Below are 27,130 nucleotides of genomic sequence, written 5' to 3' on the forward strand. Positions count from 1 at the left end.
AGGCCTAGTAGGACACTGGTCCCGGCTGGAATGACACAGTGGGACAGGCCCTGGCTCTGCCCCCGAACATAGCACCTCAGGGAGCCTTAGTTCTGCATCTGGACTAGAGTGAATGACCTGGTAGAAACTATGTCCACGAGAGAGCAGGATGGCAAGGCTGAAGAGATGAGTCAAGTGCTCAGAGCTGCCCGGGGTGTAGTGGAGGAGACATGGGTTCAAGGAAGACCTGGGCCCTAGTGCCAGGCTGCTTCCAGCTCCATGTGAGCACAGGGGTGCTGACACACCCGCAGCCTCCGCTTGCTCACAGCAACCATGAGCACTGAACGAGCTCGTGTCCCAAGAAGCCTGCCACCCAGCCAACATCCTCCTCGCCTACCTGTGCTAGGACATGGACTGTGGGTCTCACATGCATTCCCTGTGCAGATCTGACCACCCCGGAAGACACTATGTGAGAGCGACTGTCCTTCCCTCTTCTCGCCCCCATCAGGGGACACCCTGGTCACTCTCTAGCACCCTCCCTGCTTCTTCTGAAAGACACCCTGACTTTCCTTGGGAGAATTACCCCTAGCTACTCCCAGCCCCAGTCGATCTGACCTTGCTCTGGCAACAAGAGAGGATTTCCACCAGGTAGCAGCAATCTGCAAAGTCCCCCACTCCCAAATCCCCGGATGGTAGAGGGCTACAGAAAAATCCTCCCCATCCCTTGGGCTGTGGACTGGAAACACGAGGTAGCTCCCAAGGCAGCAGAACCTGGGGCTTCTGAGGCCAGAGAGGAGAGGGGAAGGGTCCAGCAGGAGGGGCAGCACAGAGGTTCTGGGTCCTGGTGACAACCCCTGAGCCATGGCATTAAGCCAGCCTGAAGACAGAGCTACTGTCTCTACTGAAGCTGCCTGCAAGGTAGCTTCCTGAATAGACTGCCTCCCCAAGTGGTTGTGTGTGTGGAAGGGTGGGGGGTGTGTGCTGAGAAGGGCATGATCCCCGCCCTGCAGTCTCTCCCTATCATCTCATCCCACAGCCACCCAGCCCAAGCCCAGCCCAAGCCCCTCACAAAGCACTTACCCCTTGCTCTCACTCCTGTGAGAATCTGTCTCCCCAGCCAGAGTAAATGTGCACAGAATGGGAGCCAGGTCTGCTTGGCCCATGCTGCTCCAGTTCCCTGAGCTCAGAACTGAGACTCACATGCAAAAGACACTCAACAACTAAGTGGGCGCTGAAAGGAAAGCAATGAAGGAACCACAGAACCCCGGGCTGGAAGAGACTCTGCGGTTTCTGTGCTCTAACTCCCACCAGTGAGGCATCTTTGAACACTGCTGTTCAGTAACCACTTCTGGATGACTCTAGGTAAATGTCTAATTCAGGTGTTAGAACCATGAACAGCCAAGAGCTGCTCACAATCTCTGACACTCCACACAGGGTTTTCAAACACCTTAGATTTGGCAGGGCTTCATTCACCATGCAGTTCAGGGGCCACCGGAGAAGTGGTTTTCAACTGTGCTTGTCCTTATGAATCTCTGGAAGGATGTTAGTAAAATACTGTATCTCCTCCCTTCACATACACAAACTCTGGGGAGGGCCTGGGCATTTGTATTCTTAGAAGTCCCCAAGTGAATTAGAATGGGCAGCCAGGATGTGCAAGAGCTACTGAGCTCCTGGAACACTCAGGTGCCTGGCCAAGCCTTCTCAGAAGTGTGGGGGTCCACCATCAGAGGGCCAGCTTGGACATATAGGTGGGGACAAGCCCTGTCTCCCAGAAAGGTGGTCCTTAGAGTCACCTCGCTCTATCTGAGCAACAATTGGTTAGCACTCACCAGGCCCAGGTCCAGGTTCTGCCTCTGAGAGAGAAACAAGAATACATCTAACGCAATCAGCATGGGGGTCAGAGGCAGCTGGTGACCCTGGGATGGGGTGAGGCAGTCCTGTGGACAGGGGGACTGTGTCTATCCAAGTACAACATCTGAACCATGTGTTCAGAATACATAAGAGTTTACCATGCGGATCACAGGACACAATGCAAAAAAGAAGGTTCGGGCATTCACAGGAACCCCAGAGAGCCCCTCAACACCCCAGACCTGCTATGCATGTGCAAAAACAGGCTTTGCTCCTCCATCCAGACCCTATCTCAGACAACAAGGGTCTAAACATACTAGCTGTCCCCCCAAACTGATAAATGTGTATCAGTAAGAGTCAAAACAAAGGACTACCATCTTTCTGAAAGAGCTCTTTCTACACGAACACTGTGACATAATGAAGCTGTAAACATTGCACATATTTTAGTGCATTCTCCATGAGCTGGCACCATGCAGAGCCCCTGTCATGCTGGGCTCTTAGGTAAGGCTTCCACCCTAATTCTGTTCGAGAGCCTCTTCTGATACCTTCAGTTATTTCCCACTTGCCTTGCTTCCCTTTTAGAATATGCTGAAATAACAAAACCCATGCATGGCCAAGACCTGTAAAAACCAGCATGCCTAACACTGACATCAACACCATCTGGCCCGGAAAGAACGCCCTGCCCCGGTGCTGCCATGCTTACACACACAGCAGTCACAGCTCAGAGAGTTCTGGATATGGAATGAAAGATGTCCCTGGTTCAAATCCTGGCCAATCATCCAGACAGCCACAGATAAGCAGCTCAGCCTCAGTGAGCTCCATTGGGTTTCCAGTCCACAAGTAGCAGCTGGGGACCTATGTGCATTCAGGACACCGTGTGGACACTTTTTGCTCCGCTGTGGGTCAGGAGTCACAGCAGGCCACGTACTGTGACACCTCACTCCCCTCAAACCTGCCTGGGGGACAGACACATAATGCGCCCTCTGCTTTCCCATGGGTGCCGACTGCCCACAGAAGCTAGCCTGTGGGAAAGCAGGCAGCAGCAGAGCCGACATGACAGACCCCCCAGTAAACGCCCCCCAGTGACAGCACGGCTGCTGGGGCCCAGCACATCTTCCTCCTCCATGAATGGACAGTAGCTTTGCTGCAAGGCTCCTCTGTGCTCTGTCCTTCCACATCCTCGACATGGCCCAGGCCACGACACAAACCAATAAATAAATGCTTGTTGAAAGCACAAGTGAATGAGAGCAAAGGATGGAACCCAGGGCAGAAAGATCAAGCAGCTTCCGGCCTCCTCCTCTGTGGGCCCATTCATGGGGAGCACGTGTCCCTGGGCCCCTCACCCGCCAGCCTGGCTCCTCTGAAGGCTCACATATGAATATTCATGTGCACAGGGGGGCAGTCACATTGTGGGGTCACAGAACTGAGTGGCGAGGGTCACCCAGAAACCAGTAGTACCACCTGCTGCCACTGGGCCAGAAGACGGCCTCTGTCCTAACCCGGGCAGCGAGCGGGCCTGAGTCAGCCAAGGCCTTCTGAATCACCAGGCTGTGGGCCCTTCTCGTACCAGGTGGCTGCTTTGTGTGCCTGGAACAGAGGAGGAAGTGCCCTGCTGACCTGGCGGGCTCCGACTGCCCTCCTCTCAGCCCTCGGCAACTTCCTCCCAAGGCCCCCTTGGCCAAGCGGCCCCTGGAACTGCTTGGAAAGAACTGGAGATGGCAGGGCTTACTACAAACGGTGACTTTCAACACAGTGTTCTTTTCATCCGGAGGGCACAACTATCAGTGCTTGGGCAGAGACTCTCTAAATCCTTCAAATTTATGAACGTGTTTCCAGGCAATGGGGTGGCTCAGAAAACACACACTAGTGGGTTTTACTAGAAACTAGTTGGTAAGTCTGACACCACATCTTGCTCTGGAGCAGTCTCAGAAGATGAAAGCAAAGGGGCTGCTGCCATTCTCCAGCATGCTCAGGAGCGTGCGAGGCCATCTCCTGCAGTTATTGAAAAGCGGAGCGCTAGGACTGCAGACCTACCTCCAGGGACAGCCCGGTGCTGTCCCACTGGAGCCACACTGTTCAGAGTTTCTAATGATGCCTGCAAATGCTCATCACATACTGCAGACAGAAATACCTCTACATATTTATAAGACTATATAAGATGACCTCAACTGTGTAAAAACATAAAAGCCCAGAAAAAACAGGAAGCAAATAAGCTAACATGTTAACACTAGTTCCCTCTCAATGCTAGAACTGGAGGTGACTTTTCCAGGACATGCCCACAGAAGCCTTCCACAGCAGTCCACGATGGCCTGACAATTCCAGGATTAGGTGCAGTAGTAAGTACTGAACTGACCCCTATTTTGCTGTGTGATCCCAGAGGAGTGAACGGCCTCTCTGGGCTTTGGTGGCCCATTTTCTCCCCAGGCCACTGGTTAAAATGCCAAATGCATTAGAACCAAGGACAGGGGTCTGGGTTGGACCAAAGCAAGAGATGGCAAATTAGCGATCCACGAACCACACTGGCTACCTGTAGATATATTCAATCAGCCCCAACCGTGTTCTCAATTTTTAAAATCCACTGACTTAAAAACAGATTTCAAAAATTTAGGTTTCAATCTTCTTTAAAAAACTAGATTCACAGCAGCCAAAAAGTGAAAACAACCCAAAAGGTCCATCAACTGCTAAACAAACTGTGGTATATCTGTAAAATGAAGAATTATTCAGCCAAAAAAAAAAGGGGGGGGGGAACAAAGTAGGGGCACATGCTACTACATGGATGAACTTTGAAAACATTATGCTAAGTGAAGGAAAGCAGTCACAAAGGCCACATAATGTCTGATTTCATTCCACAGGTGAAATATCCAGAATAGGCAGATCCAGAGACAATGTAGAAGCAGGCTGGTGGTGGCCAGGGCTGGAGGCAGAGGTAACAGGTGTGACTGCTTAATGGGAACAGGGTTTCTTTCTGGGGTGATGGAAGTGTCCTGGAATTAGTAGTGATGCTTGCACAACACTGTGAATGGCTAAGAACTACTGAACTGTCCACTTTAAAATGGTTAAGGTGGTGAATCATCTTGGTTCAACAATACTAGAAGAGCAGACCCATGGAGGCAGCATTCCCACGTGATGGTCAGCTGCCACTGGGCCCTAGATGCCTCTCCTCGGCTATGTCCCCAGCCTCTGACTGGCTCCTGGTGCCTGCTCTGTGCAGGTGTGGGAGAACCCTAAGTGCTGGAGGTGGTCCTGCTTCACCCACCAGGAGACTCCCTAGCATCCTATGAGGTCAAGTCTCTGGCTTAATCAAGACACCCAGCTCAGAGGGACACCTGGGGGGCTCAGTCAGTGAAGTGTCTGCCTTCAGCTCAGGTCATGATCCCAGGGTCCTGGGATCCAGCCCACGTAGGGTTCCCTGCTCAGCGGAGAGTCTGCTTTTCTGTGTGTGTGTGTGTGGTGTGTGTCCCACCCCCACCTGTGCACTCTCTCTTTCTCAAATGAATAAATAAAATCTTCAAAAAAAAAAAAGAGAGAGAGAAGACAAAAGACACTCAACTCTGAAGCACACTACTGTCTACCAGCCAAAGGCAGGCAGGAGCAACCTGGTTCACTAAAAAGTCATAAATTCTCTCTCCTGACCAGGTAATACACACCCATAGTACATTAAGTCAAACAATGAAAATCTGTCTCCCTTCCACCCCCAGACCCCATCCTAACCACCTCCCATCAGCCACTGATTCAGCATAATTCAATCTTCTTAAACTCACCTGGCTCCTAGGGTGACTGCTTTCTTTCCTGGGTACTAAGAAAATGTCCTGTCTGCTTAATGACCCATTACACAACTTTTAAAAGGGTGTTCCTGAAGAACATCCTACCCACAACTCAAGGTGGCCATCATGTTACAGAGGAACTGTTTTTCAGACTTAAAACTAAAGTTAAAGGAGCACCTGGGTGGCTCAGTAGTTGAGCATTTGCTTTGGCTCAGGTTGTGATCCTGGGGTCTTGGAATTGAGTCCCTCATCGGACTCAGGGAGCCTACTTCTCCCTCTGCCTGTGTCTCTGTTTCTCTCTGTCTCTCATGAATAAATAAATAAAATCTTTAAAAACAATAACAACAACAAAACAAATGAAATCAAAGCCACTGTCTGGAAGGAGCCTGGGTAGAGCATTTCCCGAAGAATTGCCTTTGCTACCCTCCTGTACGCTCAGCATGACTTTAGCCTACAAGCTCCCTGGGGCCACAGCACACAGGCACGGACTATGTGAACCGCCAAGCCCCTGGCCACTGTTCTACTACTGGCATTTAGTGAGCGAGACCTGTAGGTCATTTGGCCTGCAGTTTGCCACAAGGTCCAGAGGACTCCTGCCAAAGGGAGTTTGGGGATCCGCCGAGGTCCCTGAAGCCAACAGCATCACCAAAGTGTATCTGGGACTGACACGGCCTCTGGACATGGCTGCCAAGCCCTGATCCCATGACCCTGCTCCCCATGGCCTGTCTCTGCACCCAACAAACCACTGTATGCCCTCAGGCTCCCAAGCCAAGCCTTCTGCTGGGAACACCCTTTCCTCTTCTTGGCCTGGTCACCTGTTCTTCCTTATTACAAATTCCTCCAAGATGCCTGCCTCATGCCCACCAGCCACCTGAACTAAACCCCATCCCAGGATGCTGGTATTCCCATCTTGCCCACACCTGCCCAAGACCTTGAAGGCAGGACCGTTCCCTGTTTGTGTCTGGGTCCCTGGATAGCAGGACAGAGCCTGGCATTTGGTACGCTTCAGCAAACATCCAGGGAACCAAACTGAATACAAAAGATGGTTCCAGTTTGGGGAAACAGGCCCCCCCCCCAAAGAGATTCAGGCAAGTTGCCACAATATATACAATTCCAAATCCCTAGACAGATCAAAGTGGCTGACAGGGCTCAAAGCACCCAGAGGGGGCTGGCTGGGTTGGAAGCCATCACCGAGCATGCAGGCCAAGCCCTGTGTCCAGCGATCAGGAAACCCCCTATGCCCAAGACTTCTACCCAGAGTAAGCAGATTGTGCCACACTCATGTTTCAAATCTCCTGCACAGATCCTCTTATATTGGCATTAAACAGAACTTTAAAACATTGACTTAACCTAGTAAATAGACTATTGCTTTAAGTCACAAGTAAGAAAAATTACAGCAAATGTATCCTCCTTTCATTAGCAAATCATAGTAAGCACATCCTAATTTCCGGCTAATTATAGCAACCTGATTTAGAGGTTTCATGCTGTGTATTACAGTTTCTTAACCTGGGGTGCCGGGGGCAATTCTGAGGCCCAGAGCCTTGACACATGTCCCCATGTGGGAAGCAGAGAGGAAGTCAGCTTTCCCTCTACCAAAGCAGAAAACCATTCAAAACAGAATGAGAGCCCTGTACCCCACTTCTCCAGAGGACCTGACTGGACAGGACAGCTGGGGACGGGAGAAGCCTGGACACCCACCACTAAGGACCTGCCCCACTCCCACATCCACCAGGTGAGAGAGAGCAGGAAGCTGGGCCCTATGGCCCTTCACACATCTACCAGGCAGGCACAGGAGAAAAATGAGGTGGGTATTTACCAAATGGTGGCCACGGGTCTGAAGTGCTGGCTGGGGCTGCCGGCCCGCCCCAAGGGTTTGTCTGGTTAGCTGAGGCTGATCGGCCCCAGGGCTCTGCTTTCTGGGCAGCAGGGCCGGAGCTGGGGAGGGCGTCCATTAAGTCCAACAGAGTGGTCTGCTGTGGGTGGGAACCATGCTTTTGAGACAAAGAGAAGAGAACAGGTTTTACTTTGCTACAGTTACAGCAAATATCCATGCATTAGCCAAATACTGTACATGCCTCTTAGGAAAAGAAGCCCTGAGGGTGGGGTGGGGAGGAAACGGAGCTGCCCCATCTCCTGCCCCACCCGGCCTACCACCCCAAACAAACACTTCCCACTTCAGCCCAGGTTCCACCCACACCGAACTATGTGGGCCTGGTGCCCCACCCGCTTTCAAACAGCCCTCAGGGCTTTCCAGGATAACACAGGCTTTGGTGAGGCTGAAGCTTCCCTCCAGAATGCTGTCCCCACCCACCCAAGTTGGCAGCCATCAAGGCCCCCTCTCTGGGGACCTGCCCTGCCCTCCTGCTCCCGTGGCCACCAGAGTTGCTGGACACCAGAACACAGGAGGCAACCGGAACCACCAGCCCTGTGACAAGAGGGGGGCCTGTCTTCCGACTGCATGAGCCTGCTGGGAGCAGAACCTTGTCCTGGTCACCTCAGGCCCCACGCAGGCAGCCTAGCACATAGGAATGATGATGACAGCAGTGAAGACCAGCACTACTGAGCCTCACTCCGTGCCAGGAACCTGTTCTCAGGCACCAGCCATTTGGCTTATGTAACAATTACCTAGCTGCATGGCTACCACTGTGCTCCCTCACAGGGGAGGAAACTGAGGCCCCATCAACAGAGCCCCCTCGCCAGTGCCCATCTTCTCCCAGGCTGGTCTCGGGAGAGCCTTGGGAATAAGAGCACAGGCACTGTTTTCACTCGTTCTCCCCTCACTGATGCTCATCACGGGCCCAGGAGTACATGAGAAGGTGCCATCCTCTGCGGGTGAGGCAACGACTGTGGGGCTGGCTTAAGCACAGACCTTCCCGGTGAGGTGCTTACCTCTTTTTTTTTTGGAACCTTAACCGTGTCTCTTCGGCTTTCTTCTAGGGCCATCTGTAGTCGGAGGTCATCCCCCCGCCTGAGGCGTTCTTCCTGCAGAGAACAACGGGACTGTAATAGCATCACTGTGCAGAACAGAACAACACTGGCCAGGAACAGGACACGCAAAATCGAAGTATGTGTAATTACAAGGGAAGATCAGACAACTGGTAAAACACAGTTATTCTTCTATCCTGATGCAAGTGGAGCCAAGAGGGCTCCTCCCCTACCACCTACCTTGTATGGCTTCCCTGGTTTGGGGGTCCCAATAGGGAGATGAGGGCATGGGGACTGCCAAGTTGGGGAAAGGGAACACTTATTCTAAAATGCTTTTTTCGGGCAGCCTGGGTGGCTCAGCGGTTTAGCACCGCCTTCAGCCCAGGGTATGGTCCTGGAGACCCGGGACAGAGTCCCACGTCGGGCTCCCTGCGAGCCACCTTCTCCCTCTGCCTGTGTCTCTGCCTCTGTGTGTGTGTGTGTGTGTGTGTGTGTGTGTGTCATGAACGAATAAATAAATAATCTTAAAAAAAATTTTTTTAATGCTTTTTTCTTCAGATGCCTGGGTGGCTCAGTGGTTGAGCACCTGCCATTGGCTCAGGTTGTGATCCCAAGGTCCTAGGATGGAGTTCTGCACTGGGCTCCCCATAGGGAGTCTGCTTCTCCCTCTGCCTGTGTCTCTGCCTCTGTGTCTCATGAATAAATAAGATCTTTAAAAATAAAATAAAATGCTTTTTTCTCAAAATGAAAATGGCTTTAGGAGCACCTAGGTGGCTCAGTGAGTTAATCATCTGCCTGTGGCTCAAGTCATGATCCCGGGGTCCTGGGATCGAGCCCCAAATCTCAGGCTCCCTGCTCAGCAAGGGGTCAGCTTCTCTCTCTACCTCTGTGTGCTCTTGCTCACTCTCTCTCATATAAATAAAATCTTTATTAAAAAATGAAAATAGCTTTATAATTCTAATTATAGAAGCAACATCTCTCCTTATAAAATACAAAAGCCTGACAGACCAGAGAGGTATTAGGAAGAGGGTGAAAAACACCTATCATTGTATGTTTATTTCTAGGACTTCAAACAGAAAGGATTCATTATACAGTTGATCCTCCAACAACACAGGCCTTGTTAAGGGCACTAACCACCCCCCACCCTCATGGTCAAAAATCCACATATAAATTTGGCTCCTCAAAAATCTAACTACTAAGAGCCAACTGTTAACTGGAACATAAATATATTGCTTACTGCATATTCTGTTTATTATTATGCCGTGTTCTTATAATAAAATAAGCCAGAGAAAAAAATGTTAAGAAAATTAGAAAAAGGCAGTATATTTACAGCACTGTATTTATTGAAAAAAATCCACACATAAGTGGAGCCTCACAGCCCCAAAATTTGTGTTGTTCAAGGGTCACCTGTATTTGATTTTTATTTATTTATTTATTTATTTATTTATTTATTTATTTATTTATTTATTTATTTTTGTTAAAGATTTTATTTATCCATGAGAGACACACAGAGAGGCAGAGACATAGGAAGAGGGAGAAGAAGCAGGCTCCATGGAGAGAGACTGATGTGGGACTCGATCCAGGGACCCCGGAATCATGCCCTGAGCCAAAGGCAGATGCTCAACTGCTGCGCCACCCAGGTGTCCCTGATTTATATTTATTTAAGGCAAAGTCACCACATGCAGAATACGGGGTTGTCCTAGCTTTTACATAATAATGAAATAGAAATAAGTTCACTGTATTTATTATAAAATATAAATCATAGAAATAAGTTATTAACTAAAATGGGCTCCAAGTGTCCATCTGTCCCTGTATTCCTGCACCATCTTTCCAGGCTGTCAGGACAGAGCTAGGCATCCACAGGGAGGCACTTAATGTCTGGGCTTTTCCAACTGTGAACAGAGGGGCTACAGCTGAAGCCGTCCACTACAATTGAGCTTTAGGAGGTTTCCAGTTATTAGTGAACAACTCATGCTGGCACAGCCACCTTTGCCCTTCGGTCAGACTATCCCTAATATCTGTCTCTGCACATCACTTGTAGGTGACATAGAGCCTCATGCTCCCTGACTCTGTCTACCCTCCCTAACCCAAGGTCAGCGGGGACAGACCTGATCACTGGGACCAGAGGGATGACAGCTTTGAAAGGTCATTTCCAACACACCTTTCCCTCCTTCTTCATGTTAAAGTAATGCATGATTAGAGAAAAACAGGAACTGAAAGAAAATTAAAACTATACACATTTCCATCATCGAAACATAATAAGCACTCTTATTACCTGCCACTTTTCCTCCTAGCCTTGTTTTCAGGCATTCAGATTCTCTTGATCCATCTTACCAAATCTCCTTCCCCAGGGGCTAAGCCCAACCTCCGGCCCTCATGCCTTTCACTGAGGGGGGTTGTGGACACCCGGGCTAATTCATGGAGACCAGGACACTTGGCTGTGTCTACAGAAGTGTTTCTGGGGGGCATTTCTGACTAGTTCATCTTCTGGCAACAAAAGGTTTTCCCAAATGGAACTGTGTAGGACCCCCTCCCTGACTGGGGGCAGTGGGTGGCACGAACACAGTTGCAGCAACGCAGAGTCACATCTTGAAACAGAGGATAGGGCCTGTGTCTGTCACCGTCCTCCCTGTGACCCATGCCCCACCTGGCCCCACCTGGCCCCAGCCCCCCAGCAAGCAGTCAGACCTGCCTGGCACCAACCTGCTCAGCTACTTCTCTGCTCATGGCAAGTGCCAGCTGCAGCTGTAGCTCCTCTTCTCCACTAGTCTGGGGCCGGGCCTGCTCCAGCTCAGAGGACACCCTCGGGGAGGTGGCTGTGGGGGAAAGGCAAAGTCACCAAAATGCAAAGCACAGGCTCATGCTCATGGTGACCTGGTCAAACCACACCCAGTCCTCATCTCACACCCATGAGGTATGGCAACAGCCCAACAACATAGGACTGTACAGAAAAGGTCTGCAAATGTTTCTAGGTTAAAATCCAGTAACAGAAAACATGGATTCATGGTGACATAAGCCATACGGCCAGCCACAGCCAAGGAAAAAGGCCTTCAGGAGCAAGCTGAAGGTCTGGCCTCATAAGAATTAGAACCTCAGTCTTCGCTTCAGAGCTGCACTGCTTCAAAGAGAGAAACTAAAATAAATAAATAAACAAACAAATAAATACACACACATATTTATTTTACAAGATGAAAAATATTGCTCTTGAAAAACTCGATCAAAGAATATCATTCGAACAAGCACAAGGGCATCTGTGGACCAAAGAACTTCACTCAAGACTCCCACAACATTTAAGAATCTTACTTTGTATCCTATGGTGGTAAAGACCATGGAAAATGAAGCCCAAATGTTTCTGCAGCAACCCTGAGAATTTTTGTTTTCTACGTAGAACTGTGCGTTGACTTGGAAAAAACACGTTTTTGGGTTTTTGTTGTTGTTTTGCTGTAAAAGCTTAGCTAGTGTAAACACTTGTAAGCAGCTCCTGGAAAGACAGTTTCACTGAAGGGATGAAATGCGAACTCCTAACTGATGTAACAAACCTCCAGGAAAGGCAGCTGTCTTTCTGCATTCATACTTACACCACGCTGGCCCTCCCTATACAAAAAACTCGGGGGCTTACATGGCCATCAGGATGTTCTGTGTATTAGGGAGTGTAGGTGTCTCCAGAAACCAGACATAAAACTTTGGGAGCATGTGGCCACCTCAGCCTCCACTCCAGGAGAGGGTCCACGGCTTCTTTAAAATTCTCAGAGCTGGGCCCCACTGCCTCAGATGGTTCCACATTCCATCTTCACCCTGGGCCTTGTGCAAGCCATCCCCTCGGCTCACCCAGCAGCTCCTTGGTTCTGAGCTCAGCTCCTCTGCCCTGGTCCTCTGGGACTGCCCTCCCCACCCAGGCTGGGTCAGCACCACCACCACCGCCACTGGCCCCCCCCCCCGCCCCCCACCAGTAGATCATGCCAGGCTCCTTGAGGAGAGTCCAAGTCTGTCTTCTCACCATTACATCCATCCTCAAAGTTTGGCAGAGCAGCTGGCAAACACCCACCAGAGAGAGAGAAGCATGGAAGCAGCGCAGATGGGGAGGGACAGACGGACAGACAGATGGAGAATTCAATTTCATGGCGGATGGGTAGTTGTTTAAGATGCTCTAATTGTGTATCAGTTGTCTTCCTTCTTTCATTATGTCCATTCCAGCAAACCCAACCACCAAGACTCGCCCACCCAAAAGCTGCTTCTGCCTAAAACTCCAATCTCCACTTACTTCTTAGGATTGCTTCTTTGGGAGAAAATAAAAGGTCAGGAATGATTCCTAAAAAGACAAGGTTTCTAGTTGGCTGGGCTCTGGCCACCATGAACAAAAAACAGGAAAAGAGAACTAGATATAGTCAGAGTCACAGAATGACCAGACAAGGCTGCGAGGGTCAGAGCGCAGGGCAGGAGACTGTAAAAGGCAATGCTCTCTTACACATTTTTTTTTTTAAAGAAACCACAAAACATACAGCTATAAGAGTTCATTTGGAACAGTCCTCGGTCATGAAGCACTGTGTATTTGCTATGATTTACCGTCAACTTAAAGAACCAGACCAAAAAAAAAAAAAAAAAAAAAAAGAAGCCAACAATCAGTTGCCTCACATCTATTCTAAGCTACATGAACAAGTCGAAGATCAAAAAAAAGAAAGAAAGAAAGAAGAAAAAATCACATTGAACCTCAGCCTAGTTATATCCCATTTACATTTCCCAAAGTATTTGTTTTACAAATAAAGCTAGGTGGTGGTGGCGGTGGTGCGCGGGGAACCGGTGCAGTGGCTGCGGTGGCTGCAGGGCTGACAAGAAACTACTAAAGCTCCTGTCGAAGTAAAGTAGAATTCCAAAGAACATAATGGATGGAGAAGAGAAAACCTATGGTGGCTGTGAAGGCCCTGATGCCATGTATGTCAAATTGATGTCTTCGGATGGTCATGAATTTATTGTAAAAAGAGAACATGCACTAACATCCAGAACAATAAAAGCCAGGGTGAGTGGCCCAGGTCAGTTTGCTGAGAACGAAACTAATGAAGTCAATTTTAGAGAGATCCCTTCACATGTGCTATCAAAAGTATGCATGTATTTTACCTACAAGGTTCGCTACACTAACAGCTCCACAGAGATTCCTGAATTCCCAACTGCACCTGAAATTGCACTGAAACTGCTGATGGCTGCGAACTTCCTAGATTGTTAAATAAAATAAATTATAATAAACTGTTAACTTTTTTCAGTATTTAATACCTGTAGTTCAGTAATTTTTTCATATATAGCATGTTGCCTGTGTGCAGTTGAACTTTAAAGTTCATTGCAAAGCAGATTACCTTCTGTTTTTTGCATAGCAATCAGAGTTGAAATTTGTTTGCTACATCAACAAATTAAGGACATTTTCACAAATTGAGAAATAAACAAATATGCCCCCCAAAAAAAGCTAGGTAGTAAGAGTATCAAGTACACCTTAATAATCTGATTTATTAACAATATAGCAAGAAAAAAGTACATTTTTTAAGTGTAAGCCTCACCTACGCCAATAGCAGTGCTTAGGTTTGGGCTTTCTCGTACTATAGAAGCAAAGACGTCAGTACCCAGATTGTTGGAAACAAAAGAAGCCGCACAGTTTTGGGGGACAATTCTGGAGGACTATTCTCAGGTGAATTTGGCTCCCCCATAACAGGTCCTTATCCACACGGGCTACCTGTTCCCAGCATCTTTCCCGATAATCTCTGAGGCTCGCTTCATAGAACCCTCTATAACACTGCACATTCGATGTCCTTCATTCGCTACCAAAGGGAAATGGGGAGTACATAAAGAAGACCTATATCCCATCCCACACCCCGAAAAGAGTGCTCTAAAAAGTGAGCCCCATCTTGGCAGGAAAAGCTGGGACTTGGCTGCACTGCCACAGGGCCGATTCAGCCCGGCCAGGGATGAATGGGACAGGGCTCTGAACAGGGATCTTCTAGAGAAATGAGCCTCCCTTGTCCTGTGTGAGCCTTTCAGCACATCTGCAAGGCCAGACTGGCTTCAAATGCAAATGTACATGTTACTGTCTGCCATAACGGACGCTTGTAGAATAATGCAAAGCCAGCACATACGGAAATAGCTTACCACATCAATGTGGAAATTAAAGACAAAGGGTATTCCCCTAAATGCTGTGGTTTTTATAAACGGATGTAAAGCTCAGTTCCACAGATGCAGAATTCACAGCCACCAGCCCTGAATATCAGCTGAGCTGCGCACAGCGGTCTCCACTGAGGGATGACTCCAACAGAGATATTCTTGCCCTAGTGACAGCATCTCGGCCCCACAAAGAGCCTCTTGTAGCTGTGTACATGACAGTGAACACAGATATGCTTGTGAGACGGGCCTGAAGAGACCCTCGTGACCACCTGAGCTTGGCCCTGCTCGAAGGGTCTGCAGGTTCACACTTCAAAGACCCCCAGAAAAAGCAAGTGCCCGAGAGACTACTTTCTCACCTGCCACCTTCTGGAGTAAAGAGTAGGAACTGTTAGCGTAGGCTAATCACTAGTGGAGCATCAAATGCGCGCTCACCCTTCTACCACTAAGACACCTTTGTGTACAGCTCCCACCTGGAAGGATTCAAAGTCCTCAATTGCTGTGGGCGAGAATTAGAAACCTCAGCTCGGCCTCAATTGGATCCCTTCTAGCCTATTATCCTGGCTGAGAAAGGCAAGAGGAATAATTGAAGAGGAAGCCTATAGGAGCCAACTTTTCCCTCCACATACAGGCTAAGAGGAAGCCCAAGAAACACCTCCCACTTCAGGGAGACGAGAGCCTCTGGAGTTCCCTCCACTCCACTGCTCCAGGGAGTGCCAGGTCAAGTGTGGGTGCCCATACCCCAGGCTTTAAAGACCATGTTTCCCACACGTGCTTCCAAAGCAAAGGCTGAAAGATTTTTCTAACAAAGATGTTTCAGTTGACCAATCTTGGGCAATTGTGAAAGAAGAAATTGAAGCAGTCAAGGGAATAGCAAAATAGGAAATCACTTTTTCTCAGGCCGTTTTGCTATTTTCCTAGAAAGTACTCATGTAGCGTCTGTTATCACATCAATTAAAGAGAACAGACACCTGGGACACCAGCTGACCAGCAAATGGCTCTGCATGGTAATCAGTGTGACTTCTGATAAAGCTCACTGGTCTGTGAGCCCCACACAAGGTGAGCTCCTGGTCTCCACATGTTCCCTGGCTGATGCCGGGCACACATGGCACAGCTGACAACTCGGGAAGAATGGAAGGTCACAGGCCTTGGAAGCCCAAAAAGATTCCATCTGGATCTTTTTCTTTTTTTTCCTTTTTCTTTTTTTCTTTTTCTTTTTTTTTTTTTTTTTCCATCTGGATCTTAAACACTGCTGCCACCATCTATAATCCTGGGTCTGTTAGCTGACAGGGGTGCTGAGTTTCAAATCTTGTCCCTGCCACTTACTGGCAGTAAATGCACTCCTAGTACAAATGGCCTGATCTACCCAGGCTTTTGTAACCACATCAGTGAAATGGCATCTGTGGGAGGCATCAGGAGCACCCAACACTCAGCTGGCTCCCCTGCAGAAATACACCTTGCCCCAGGTCACTGCTCCCTGTTGCACCCCATGACCACCAGACTACCCAGGGGCTGGAGCTGTCTGGCACTCCCACTCTTCCCCTCACACAGCAGAAGCCGTAAATAGGTATCCTCCTTGTACCTTGGCCCTCCCCAGGCCTCTGTGAGAACAGGACTGGGGCCATGGTCCTTCGAGGGAGGAGCCAGGGAGCGGATACCAAGCCCAGGGCCAGCTTCCGCCCTCCAGTGACCAGCTCCCGGCCAGCTAAGTTCCTTCCTCATTACTGAAATGCAATGAAGTGCTTACTGGATCTTTCTCAATGTGGTGACATCTTCCTGTGGCTCCACAGGCCACTTCCTGAGTCAGCAATAAAACCTCGGCCACCCCCACCCAGTAGCCTGGCCCAAGCTGAGGCTTCTAACTCTGCTCCCACAGACCATCCTCCACCTCCTCACAGGGAGGAGCAGGAAAGATTGCTTTTAGTCAAACGAGGCAAATTATGAGAAAATAAGTTCAGATCATTTCAGGTTAACATTAAAAGAGAAAAAAATACAAATGGTTGGGAAAGCCAAAAAGGTACAAGATGAGAAGTGCAGTACAGTCAAATCACTCTCAGACCAAAGAGGGGTAGGTGTGTGTGTGTGTGTGTGTGTGTGTGTGTATCCCTCATAACAGAGGGATAAACCATAGCCCCCCATGCTGTGGCCACCCTCTACCTCTCACATGACATGTGACACATGACCCACCTCCCAAGAGAGTTTTGGGCAAAATGCTCTGATTTGATTCTAATCTGGACTCTGAATTAATTCCTGGTTCACAGAACTATAGGGTGAGGACTGAGCCAAACACCACACAATGCAGTGGACAGACAAACCCAGACCAAGAGACACTCTATGGGACAACTGGCCCAGTCTCTTAGTATATTAAGGTCATGAGAAAAAGATAATCTACTGTAGACAAACCAAAGGAACAGGATGGTCAGAGCAACATGTGGTCCTCGGGTGGTCTCAGTTTAGACACATCAGCTGCAACACACTTTGGGGACAACTGACAAGACTTGACTACGGACTGGGTATTGGATGATATTGGTACTGTGGGTTTTGCTAGGCGTGCTAAAGGCATTGTCACTCACCCTTCAGGAAGAGACACATACTATTTACAGGCAGAACGTGATGATGCCCGTAACTTATTTTTAAACACTTCAGCCTAAAAGGAAGTGGGAGCCACACCTCTCATCCTGCCCCTATTCCTCTCCCCAAAGGAAACAGCTGTTGACATTTTCTTGTGATTCTATGCAGAAAAACGTTTACTGCCTACTCCGTGTGGATCTGCGTGGGTGCACTTTTCTGACATTCACCCATGGGGAAGCACGTCTGTCCCCGCCATGTGTGTGCTGCATTTCCTTGCTGCAGCCTCTCCTGGGCTGAGCTTTTTCCACAGGAGACAGAGTCCAGCGTGGAGAGTGGGGCTGAATGCCTGCACTAGAATCTGGACTGCCACTTCTCAACACGTGACCTTGGCCTAGGCAGTCAATCCTCCGAGCTTCAGTTTTCTCATTTGCAAAATGCAGACAGAGTACCTACCTCCTAGGGTTGGTGAGAGTTCAATGAGCTAATCTTTGAAAAGCACTTGAGACCAGCACCTGGCATAGGATACTTCTACAACTCTCATCAGTGGCTCAATGAACCCTCAGCCTAACTTACAGACCAAGGGCTCAGAGGTGAAATGATTTGCCCAAGGTCACTCAGCCAGTGAGAGACAAAGTCTGACTCTTAAGGACTAGTTCTTTATTATCACCCTTTTCACAGAGGAGGTAAACTAGGGCCCAGAGAGGCCTAATGACTTGTTCACGGATAGCAGAATTCAAAAGCCAAGTCTTAGGGCCAAAGGGATCAAAGGTACTCTGAGACTTGAAGTCCTAACACTCAACATACACCATGCCCTGTTCTCTTGGAGCTTGTGTACTGGTAAGGAGAGAAAATACAAGAATAAAGCAAGCAGGGGGAGTGAGAGTCCCAGAGCAGGGGAGAGCTTGCTCTCTATGTTCAGAGGTCAGGGCAGGCTGTTCTGAGCTACTGGAGCAAAGGCCTGGGTCGGGGAAGGAGGCCAGACTGAAAGCAGGTGGGAGGTTCACTTGGGGTTAAGGGCAGAGGATATGAGGCTGGTAAAGGCCAAGGGTGCCCAAAGTGCCATGATGGAAGAGCCATGGTGGCTCTCGGAGCCTGTGGAGGGGCTTTGGCGGGTGTGGGTCTAACCGGAGCAGTGATATAATCTGACTGGTCCCAGGGAGCAAGAGAGGGAGCATGGACCAGGATGGGAGCTTTGCAGGATGTGAGCAGCAGCTGGATTCAGGACACCTATAACTGAGATTCTATTATACTTGAAAAGGCTCCAGACCATCCAGCCTGATGCCACAGGAGAGTATCTGTGGCCTTGCCTAGCCTGGCCGACACCTCACAACCAAAGCTGAGCTTGGTGTAGGATGTGGCCGCAAGGTGCAGACTCAGCACTCAGACTGCCACCTTCTCCCAGGGTGCTCTGGGCAGAGCTGGGTCCCTCAAGAATCCCAGTGAAGTCCTAACCACTGGTACCTCAGAACATGACCTTATTTGGAAACAGGGTCGCTGCAGAGGTAATTAACTAAGATGAGGTCATATCAAAGCAGGGTGAGCCCTAAACCCAATATGGCTGGTGCCCTTACCAGGAGAAGAGCCACAGGTACTGACACAAGAGCGGAGGCCCCATATGATGCAGTGGGAGTTAGGGACTGGATTGCTGCACCTGCTAGGCCAAGGAACTCCAAGGATGGCCAGCCACCAACAGAAGCAAGGAGAAGGCAAGTAAGAATTCTCCCATACAGATTTCAAAGGGAGTGTGGGCCTGGCGACACTTTGATCTCGGACCTTTGGCCTCTTGGTGGGTAAGACCATCTGTTTTTGTTGTTCTAAGCTGCCTGGTCAAAGCCTCTCTCAGTACAATCTCAGGGTCTTCCCCCTAACTCCCTGCACACTCTGACATGGGCATCTTCGACACAAGGAAAGGAACTGCCAACCCCCAGCTCCAGGACTGACTCTACTCTCCAAGGCTGCTCACGAATCCATCCTCTTCCCAGGCACCCCAGCTTGCCAGCCTCCGCTCAGTTCCTAGAATCCTCTAGCTCCGTCCTGCCTGTCCCCCTCCTGCTGTTCCTCAAATGGGAAAGAGAAACTCCTCATCCAAAGTGTCCACTCCAATCTCACCTTCTCAAGCACATCTTCCCAGATCGAGCCATTAGGATGCTCCACAAGGCAGGGGTTCTTGCTGGCTCAATTCCTGCCACCTAGAGCAGGGCACCCTGTGAGCTTCATCTGCCCCTCTGGAATCAATACTCGGGCATTCTATACTGCTGACCTGTTTGCAGTCCACTATCTCCCTGGCCTGACAAGGCTCAACATAGGCAGAGGCCACGTCGGGTTCATTACAGGCACAGAGCAAGAGTTTAAACACCTGTTGGCTCATTTTCAAGTTTAGTTTCCAATAACAATTATCAATGGCTGTAACCTGCACGGGTGCACTTCATATACCCCTTACCACCACACTGAGATGGTGGTGCTGCCAACCTCAGTTCAGAGGAGGAAGCAGAAATCCAGGAGGAAGGAGGCAGACCCAGAACAATGGCCACGTTCCTCCCAGGCCCAGGCAGGGCTGGAGACTAAGATGGGGGAGGGTGGAACAGAGACAAAAGGTAGCTCTTTTATTTGTCTGCATGATTCAAAGCCCATCCCGTCTGAAATAAAAGAGCAAGTTTGTGCTGTTCTCCTTGGGCTACAGGTTAAATGCTCTCCGTTAGCAGATCACCGGAGAGGAGATCTCCTCTCCGGTGATCTTGTGAGGTGGGGGAGTAGTGAGGGTTTGTCCACCGCATGAAGCAACCCTTCCTCATTACTGTTTTCCCAGGGGTCCCCCGTCGTCCCCTTCTTTTCCAGGAAGAGCACTGCGGGGGGGGCGGGGCTCAGAAGCCCATCTAGTCCCAGTGGACATGAATGAACACTGGCACCCACACTTGTAAGCAGGTGTGAACATCAACAAAGATGGAATTCCTCTCTTTTAATAGGAGTACTTAGATAGTAACTTCCATCTATGAAATTAGTGATGATCTGGGGTGCGTGGGTGGCACAGTTTGTTAAGCGTCCGACTCTTGATTTCAGATCAGGTCGTGATCTCAGGATTGTGAGATGGACCCCAATGTCCGGCTCTGTGCTCAGAAGGAAACCTGTTTGAGATCCTCTCTGCCCCTACCTTCACATGTAGGCGTGTGCATACTCTCTAAAATACATAAATCTTAAAAAAATAGTGATGATCTTAAAAAAAATTATAGTGCTCATCTTGGGTTCCGTGGCTATCAACTGAGCCCTGTCATCCACAGCTGGGGGCACTGCAAATGATACCAAGGGTGGCACAAAATTTACCACCGCATTATTTACACTGGTGAGAATCTGAAAACATCTCTAATCATTAACGATGATAATAAATGGTCCATTTGTGGAGCATTTCCTTTGTGCAAAGCAGTATGTGCACAGCCTGCACACACTGGAATGTGGCACATGGAATTTACACAATACTCCAGGAGTACCCTTATCTCTAGTTTACTAATTAAAAGATGGAACCTTGCCAAAGTTAAGTCATCTACCTGAGGCTTAACATGTAAAACTAAGGCTGTGTAGCAACACAGAATGTGCACACAGAAAGATAGGTGCAAAGATCAGACTGCATCACTGTATTATTTCTCGGGGGAATCCCAAGTAAGGAGTCAGCTAAAGGGCAACCTCTGTTGCCACCACCATACAGGGATCTCTATGACTTGGGGCAATTGCCCAGGCCCTTGGCTAGCTTGTTCCTGTCACACTATGTGCAGAGTTAGAACAGCTAGATGGCCAGAAGCTCTGAATTACCTGCCACCCTTCCCCCACCTTACCCCTCCCCCTCCCCCGCTACCACACCTGGTGCACTGTCGATGTGTCTGCCTTTCCTAAACTGGAAGCCCACCAAGGGCAAGACCTTGGCAGCTACTATGAGACCCTGGCTACTCAGTGCTGCCTCTGGCCACACAGATTTATGAAATGAGCAAGTGAGAAAACTTAATGTTTTGAAAGATGTGCTTTGAAAATATCATGTAGTTATAAATGACACTTGTATCTTGTTCTAGTATCTACATTATACAAAATATTAAATTTGTTGTTTTCATGGAACACTATTCAGACCTGTGATCCAGATCTGTCAGTATAGCTTCCCTTTGAGATGTCCATCTTGGGGATCCCTGGGTGGCGCAGTGGTTTGGCGCCTGCCTTTGGGATCCTGGAGACCCGGGATCAAATCCCAAGTCGGGCTCCCGGTGCATGGAGCCTGCTTCTCCCTCTGCCTGTGTCTCTGCCTCTCTCTCTCTCTCTCTCTCTCTGTGTGACTATCATAAAAAAATAAAAAAAAATAAAAAAAAAAAGAGAGAGAGATGTCCGTCTTGATCTGGCCTTCGATTCCTTTCCAGATTACCAAGCTTTGCCCACAGAAAGATGGCCATAGCGAAACCACACAACCAGGAACTCTAAACCTCCCATGCTCACAGTTCAGGTAGCAGGACCCTGGCATTGAAATTGGGTGAGCTGTTTGGTGTGAGCAAGAGGAGAAAATGCTGGTCCAGCACCAGGCCAGGATGAACTAGGAAGCTCCACCCAGTGGAATGCTGGGTGCAGCTGTTACAATGTTTACAGAGTGGTGGAGGAAGAGAGACAATGCTTCTGTTACAGTGTTATGAGACAAAAAGCAGGGATGCGGAGTTGCATTAATGAGTATGCAATCCTGTAAAAAAAAAAAAAAAATGGGTAGAAAAAAGTCCAAAAGGAAATACACCCACATGTGAAGGACAGTTGTCATTGCATAGTAAGATTATAGAATATGTGTCTTCTTTTTGCAGTTGGTACACTAACATGAATGGACACAGTACTTTTCTAATGCAAAACCCAGAGGTTTCTTTTCACGTCCACACCGTGCTTATCAGTTAGCAGTGGAGAAGCGGGCCACCGAGTGAGCTGGTCAGAAGGACACTGGTTATTCCCCACAGCTGGACTAAGCTTTCTGCTGGCAGTCAGCAGGAGGAAACTAATTCAATTGACAACATCAATTTCAAGCTGCTGAAAGTCCAAGTATTGCCTGCTGACTGCAACTTTCTGAAAGGGCACTGCTACTGCCCAACAGTTGGAGAGAGGGGAGGAACAGAAGGCCTCTGCTCAATGAAAGCTGACACAGAATAGACCGCTGGAGAAGCAGTGCCTACTGCAGGCACACACCACAATCACCAGAAACTTCCGCCCACTGTGAAGCCTGGGCCCATCCCAGGGGCTCTGACTTCACTGGTCAGATGTGTGGTTTGGGCTTTGGGACATTTTGGGACATTTCAAAGCTCCTAGGCAGGCAGCTCAAGGGCAAGTGGCTCTGGGAAAAGAGAAGAGGCAGCTGGCAAAATGAATAGCATTTTATTACTGAACAAAAATTGGTGTCTATGAATTATACTGTTGCTGAACTCAAAGCATCAAGAAACTGCACAAATAGGTAAAGTGTTTATTTCTGGAAAAGCCCACTTAAAAAAAGAAGAAAAAGAAAGAAGGAAGGAAGGAAGGAAAAGAAGAGGAGAAGGTGTTGTTAGGGTTTATTTACTATTTAGTAAGTACCGTTAGTAAGTACTGTTCATTCAGTAAACGTTTACTGAACATGTCTCCTGGGTCAGGCCCTGTGTGCACTGAGCAGAGACAAGGCTCCCGCTCTTGGGAGTGTGGTCTAGAATGTGCAGGGATGCAGAAAATAAAGTGAATGATAATTTTGGATAGTAAAAAATACTGTGAAGACAAAAGAGAGCAACATGATCTATAGAGATTACAAGTTAGATTTCTCTTTATATGGGAAAATAAACCTATCTGAGACCTTCCTTCTTATTTTTATTTAGATAATTTTTAAATTCCCCCTTGAAGTTGAATATTTGAAACTAGTCACTGGGCAGCCATGACCTCAGACACTGTCACAGCTGTGTGAATGTCGCCCATTCTGACTTAAACCTTCTTTTCCCTGTTTCATACTCCACTGAGAGTTTAAAAACAACATTCTGTTTACCTATACTACAAAGGTTGCTCTAATGACAAATGGACAGATACAAATATCATATTCATAATTCAACTTTCTATGGCATAAGTCAACATTGACCCTTCACTACTAATTCCCAATCAGCAATTTGGATAACTGTTTCCATCTTACACTCTTGGACAATCATAGGAGCTCCTTAAAATCTGCCTCCCAGGCAGCCTGGGTAGCTCAGCGGTTTAGTGCTGCCTTCGGCCCAGGGCATGACCCTGGAGACCTAGGATCAAGTCCCACATCAGGCTCCCTGGATGGAGCCTGCTCCTCCCTCTGCCTCTACCTCTCTGTCTCTCTGTTTCTCATGAATAAATAAATAAAATCTTTACCAAAAATCTGGCTCCCCATTACATAACACTTTAAATAGGTTTCCCTGGTTTTAAAAACCATAAAAGAAAAAAGCATTCCATGAGATGGGCCATACAATCTTAAAATTGCAATAGGTGTACATTGTATATTCATCTATTTTGTAGAACAATTTAAATACCACTTTTTTGGTTGGAAAGTAGGCATACCAGAGTTCTGGAAAATCTGGGTTCAAATTCCAGCTTTACTACTTCTGACAGAGTGGATTTGGGTAAGTTCATCTCCATGTCCTTAAGAATGTGCCTCCCCTGCCTCCACAGGCAACTGGGAGCAGTAGATGGACCAGTCACAGGGGAAGACAGAAGAGGGGTGAGGAGTATGCCTTCTGGCTACCACTAGCAACTGCGACCTGAGTGGCAGCCTCACCTGGCACCTTCAGACCCCACTCAGTACTCAGCCTTTGTAGTGAGAATAAGCATCTTTAGTGTCTGATGCTCAGACAGAGGTGTCAGTAACACTCCATGGGTCTACTGGCATTACTGAGCAGCTTCCTCTGTGATTCTATCTTCACTTGAAGAGATTAACTCCAGAGTAAGCTAATGCTGACAGCCTGGCATCCGCCTCTGCCTGGGGCTGCCAGCCTGGCTGCCTGCCTGCAATGCAGGGGTCCCCTGACTTACAGAACACATTTACCCCAGCAAAAAAAGAAGTCAAATGAATCCCATCTCCCATCAGAGTCCTACTCCATCTCCATCTCACTTGAAGAACAATCTGCCACCAGGTCAAAGGCCCCTGACGGCTGGGAACCTTCTTCACTAGGCAGCTGTCCCTGGCCTTTCCTGAAACTGGGGAATTACCTGGCTGTCAGCCACCAACCACCTCTTAGCCCTGGGAGTGTCCCCCCGCCCCACTCCCTTCCTGGGCAGTGTCACTTAGCCCTGCACCTCCCACACTCTCAGGAGGCCTCAGTTGACCCAGGCTCCCTCCAAGGCCACACCTCAGGAAGGCTTCCGATGGACATGCTGGCTGTGTTTGATTCTTTTTTTTTTTTAACAGTAATATATTGTTCTTATATATTCCCACATCCTCAAGTTCTCAAAAAAAGACCTATGTAGCAATCCCTTTCTCCGATGCCTAATCCATATTAAGATGTCCTCTTGTGCGTGTACATGTGTTTACATGCTCCAGCTCCACTCCCATAGACTGCCTGGCAGGGCTGGGGCCACGGTGACGCCAGCTTACTCCCGAAATTCCCTGCTGTGGAGAACCAGCTTCACTGGAGAGTTCTGGGAAGGCCTTCTCAAACACACATGTTCAACAGTGCACATGGCAGCTTTCAGACCCTCCCTAATGGGCTTAAGAATGGCTGAGCGCCTGCAGAGGGAGAAAGCTATACCCCCCGCAATCCCACCCCACCCCACCTCCGCCTCCCTGACAAACCATGAGCTCCCCTGGACTCATGCCAGGCCAGCAGAGTGGGGCTCAGGGCTGGCTCAGGCAGCCCTGCTATGGGGATACAATCAAGACCCGGGGCTCCCGTTGAAGGCTTGCAAGCTGCTCTCAGGCCCTGCAGCCCACTCCCCTGGACAGGGAGTGCCTGGCCTTCCTGGATCTCATCTGGATCTTAGACTCTTGCTCAGCAACTCAAGAATTATTCTTTGGTGCTGGTGGCTGAGAAAGTCAAAGCCAAGTCTGGATCCATCTCTGGCACTCATATGGGACTCTGGCCTTAGCTTATTTTCTCACCTTTATTTTCCTTTTGCCCCAATTCCTTGTATATATTTAATCCTCTGGTATTGCTTACGTTTTGTAAGCCAACTCCAATCCTTTTTGGAGTGAAGGAGGGCAAATAAACAAAATGCCTGTAATCTCTAGTAATCATTTGGTGAATCACTGTCCACAGTGTGAGGGGGTGCAGCCCTGTGTGAGGAGCTCCCAGCCCAAAAGAAGGGCTGGTCTGAGGAAGCACTAACACTCTCCTGGGAGCAGAGCTGAGCCACACCACAGGTGGCTGCTCCACATCAACCAAAGGGCCAAGGGTGTCACCGAGACAGCGGATCTGCCAGGACAGTGCCATGCCTGGCCGCAGGTGGCAGCAGTGCTTACACAAAGTGCACCACTGCCCACTTTGGTGCTGGGATTTCAGGTTGGTTCTGATTTATCTGAGGGAATCAGAGGGCAAAGAGCATTTCTATTCTCTATCTTCCTGGTTCCTTTTTCTTTATTTTATTTTATTTATTTATTTATTTATTTTTTACTGGTTCCTTTTTCTTTTCTTTTTCTAAGAACAGGAATACTGGCAGTTGGCCTCCCACCCAGAAATCCAAGGCACCAAACAACACAGGATATGCTCATGCTGTAGCAAGGCAAGCATGGCTCTGGCTCTGGAGGCTGACGGACTGGGTGCTCCTTCCTTCCCTCACCAGCCTCCATCCAGGGAGGCCAACCCAGGAGAGAGATGAGGGGCATGGGAGATCCATTCCCGACTGGAGCGTGCATGTCAGATGACAGTGGCAATCTCATATTCAGGTCTCCACCTGGACTCATAGGTGGATTTTCGCAACCCCCTGTGCCACTTTGAGGTGGGTTCCCACAACCCCAAGACCTGCAATCTCTCCACAGCCTGCTGGATGTCATGACCAGCCCTGTAGAATGTAAGAGGGTGGACAGAGTTGAGGGCAGGATGATGACCTGGGTAACAGACAGGGGGCTCACATCCTGCTCTACTCTGGCCAGCTGCCCTATCTGTGTGATCGCTGGTAAACCCCAACCTCTCACCCTGAAAGGCCTTAGCTTTCCCTGCACATAGCAATCCTGAGCACCAGCTAATGTCAAAATCATGTCAGCAGCCAACAGAGGCAAGCCCAGGGCCCAGCCTTGGGTGGGAAGGGCAGCAGGGCACCAGGGATTACAAAAATGTGAAGGAAACATGAATGCCAGGTGAATAAGGCCAAAGAGCTGAAGGCCTCTCCAGCCCAGAATTCTCCAAGTCCTAGACTTCTCAGACCTTCTCCATCCCTCCACCTGCATGTCTAGCAGACATCCTGACATGTCCAGAACATAGCCCCACCTCTGCACCAAACTACTTCACTCACAACCACCCATCTCCCAGTTGCTTAGTGGGCAGTCCTCAACTCCTCCCTCACCCCTGTCCAGTCCTGCAGCAAGCCTCCTGGCTCCCCTTAATGATATCCCCAGACCTCCACAGCCCCGTCAGGTCCACCTCATGCCATCCCCCTTCCTCTGCCCTGGATAGGAATAGTGTCTTCCCCCCCCAGTACAGAGCCAGAGGGAAAAGCACAGTGAAGAGAGAAAGCAGTTAGAAACCTGGTGCATGGAGCCTGCTTCTCCCTCTGCCTGTGTCTCTGCCTCTCTCTCTCTCTCTGGGTGACTATCATAAATAAATAAAAATTAAAAAAAAAAAAAAAAGTTTAGAAACCTTTAGAGCAATCTGACCTTGCTAACACGTCTAAACACTGATACAAAAGTATCAGTTGGAGACCATCAAAAATGGAAACAACTGCTCCCTGCCAGAGACAGTTTAAGAAGCTGCCTTCCACCTTTCCCCTGC

General features: G+C 48.9%; 2 protein-coding genes across 5 annotated transcripts in view; one reads left to right on the top strand and one right to left on the bottom strand.

Moving 5' to 3' along the window:
- Positions 1-27,130, bottom strand: part of EPN2 (epsin 2) — an 83,354-nt gene that overhangs the window by 14,067 nt on the left and 42,157 nt on the right. For all 4 annotated transcript variants that reach the window (XM_041770874.1, XM_041770873.1, XM_041770871.1 and 1 more), the window contains 3 exons: positions 11,220-11,332; positions 8,481-8,573; positions 7,408-7,582 (listed from right to left, as the gene is read on the bottom strand). In XM_041770874.1, the coding sequence (XP_041626808.1) occupies positions 7,408-7,582; positions 8,481-8,573; positions 11,220-11,332 (381 nt within the window). The remainder of the gene's footprint in view (positions 1-7,407; positions 7,583-8,480; positions 8,574-11,219; positions 11,333-27,130) is intronic.
- Positions 13,187-13,761, top strand: LOC121499770 (elongin-C-like). The gene has a single exon (XM_041770875.1). It carries the CDS (start codon positions 13,396-13,398, stop codon positions 13,732-13,734), a length of 339 nt encoding a protein of 112 aa, XP_041626809.1. The 5' UTR covers positions 13,187-13,395; the 3' UTR covers positions 13,735-13,761.

This window comes from Vulpes lagopus, chromosome 10 (assembly GCF_018345385.1).
Source record: "Vulpes lagopus strain Blue_001 chromosome 10, ASM1834538v1, whole genome shotgun sequence".
NCBI lineage: Eukaryota > Metazoa > Chordata > Mammalia > Carnivora > Canidae > Vulpes > Vulpes lagopus.

What these genes read in the sequence shown, in the direction of transcription:
- LOC121499770 (XM_041770875.1), top strand. Translation starts at nt 13,396, where the DNA reads ATGGATGGAGAAGAGAAAACCTATGGTGGCTGTGAAGGCCCTGATGCC.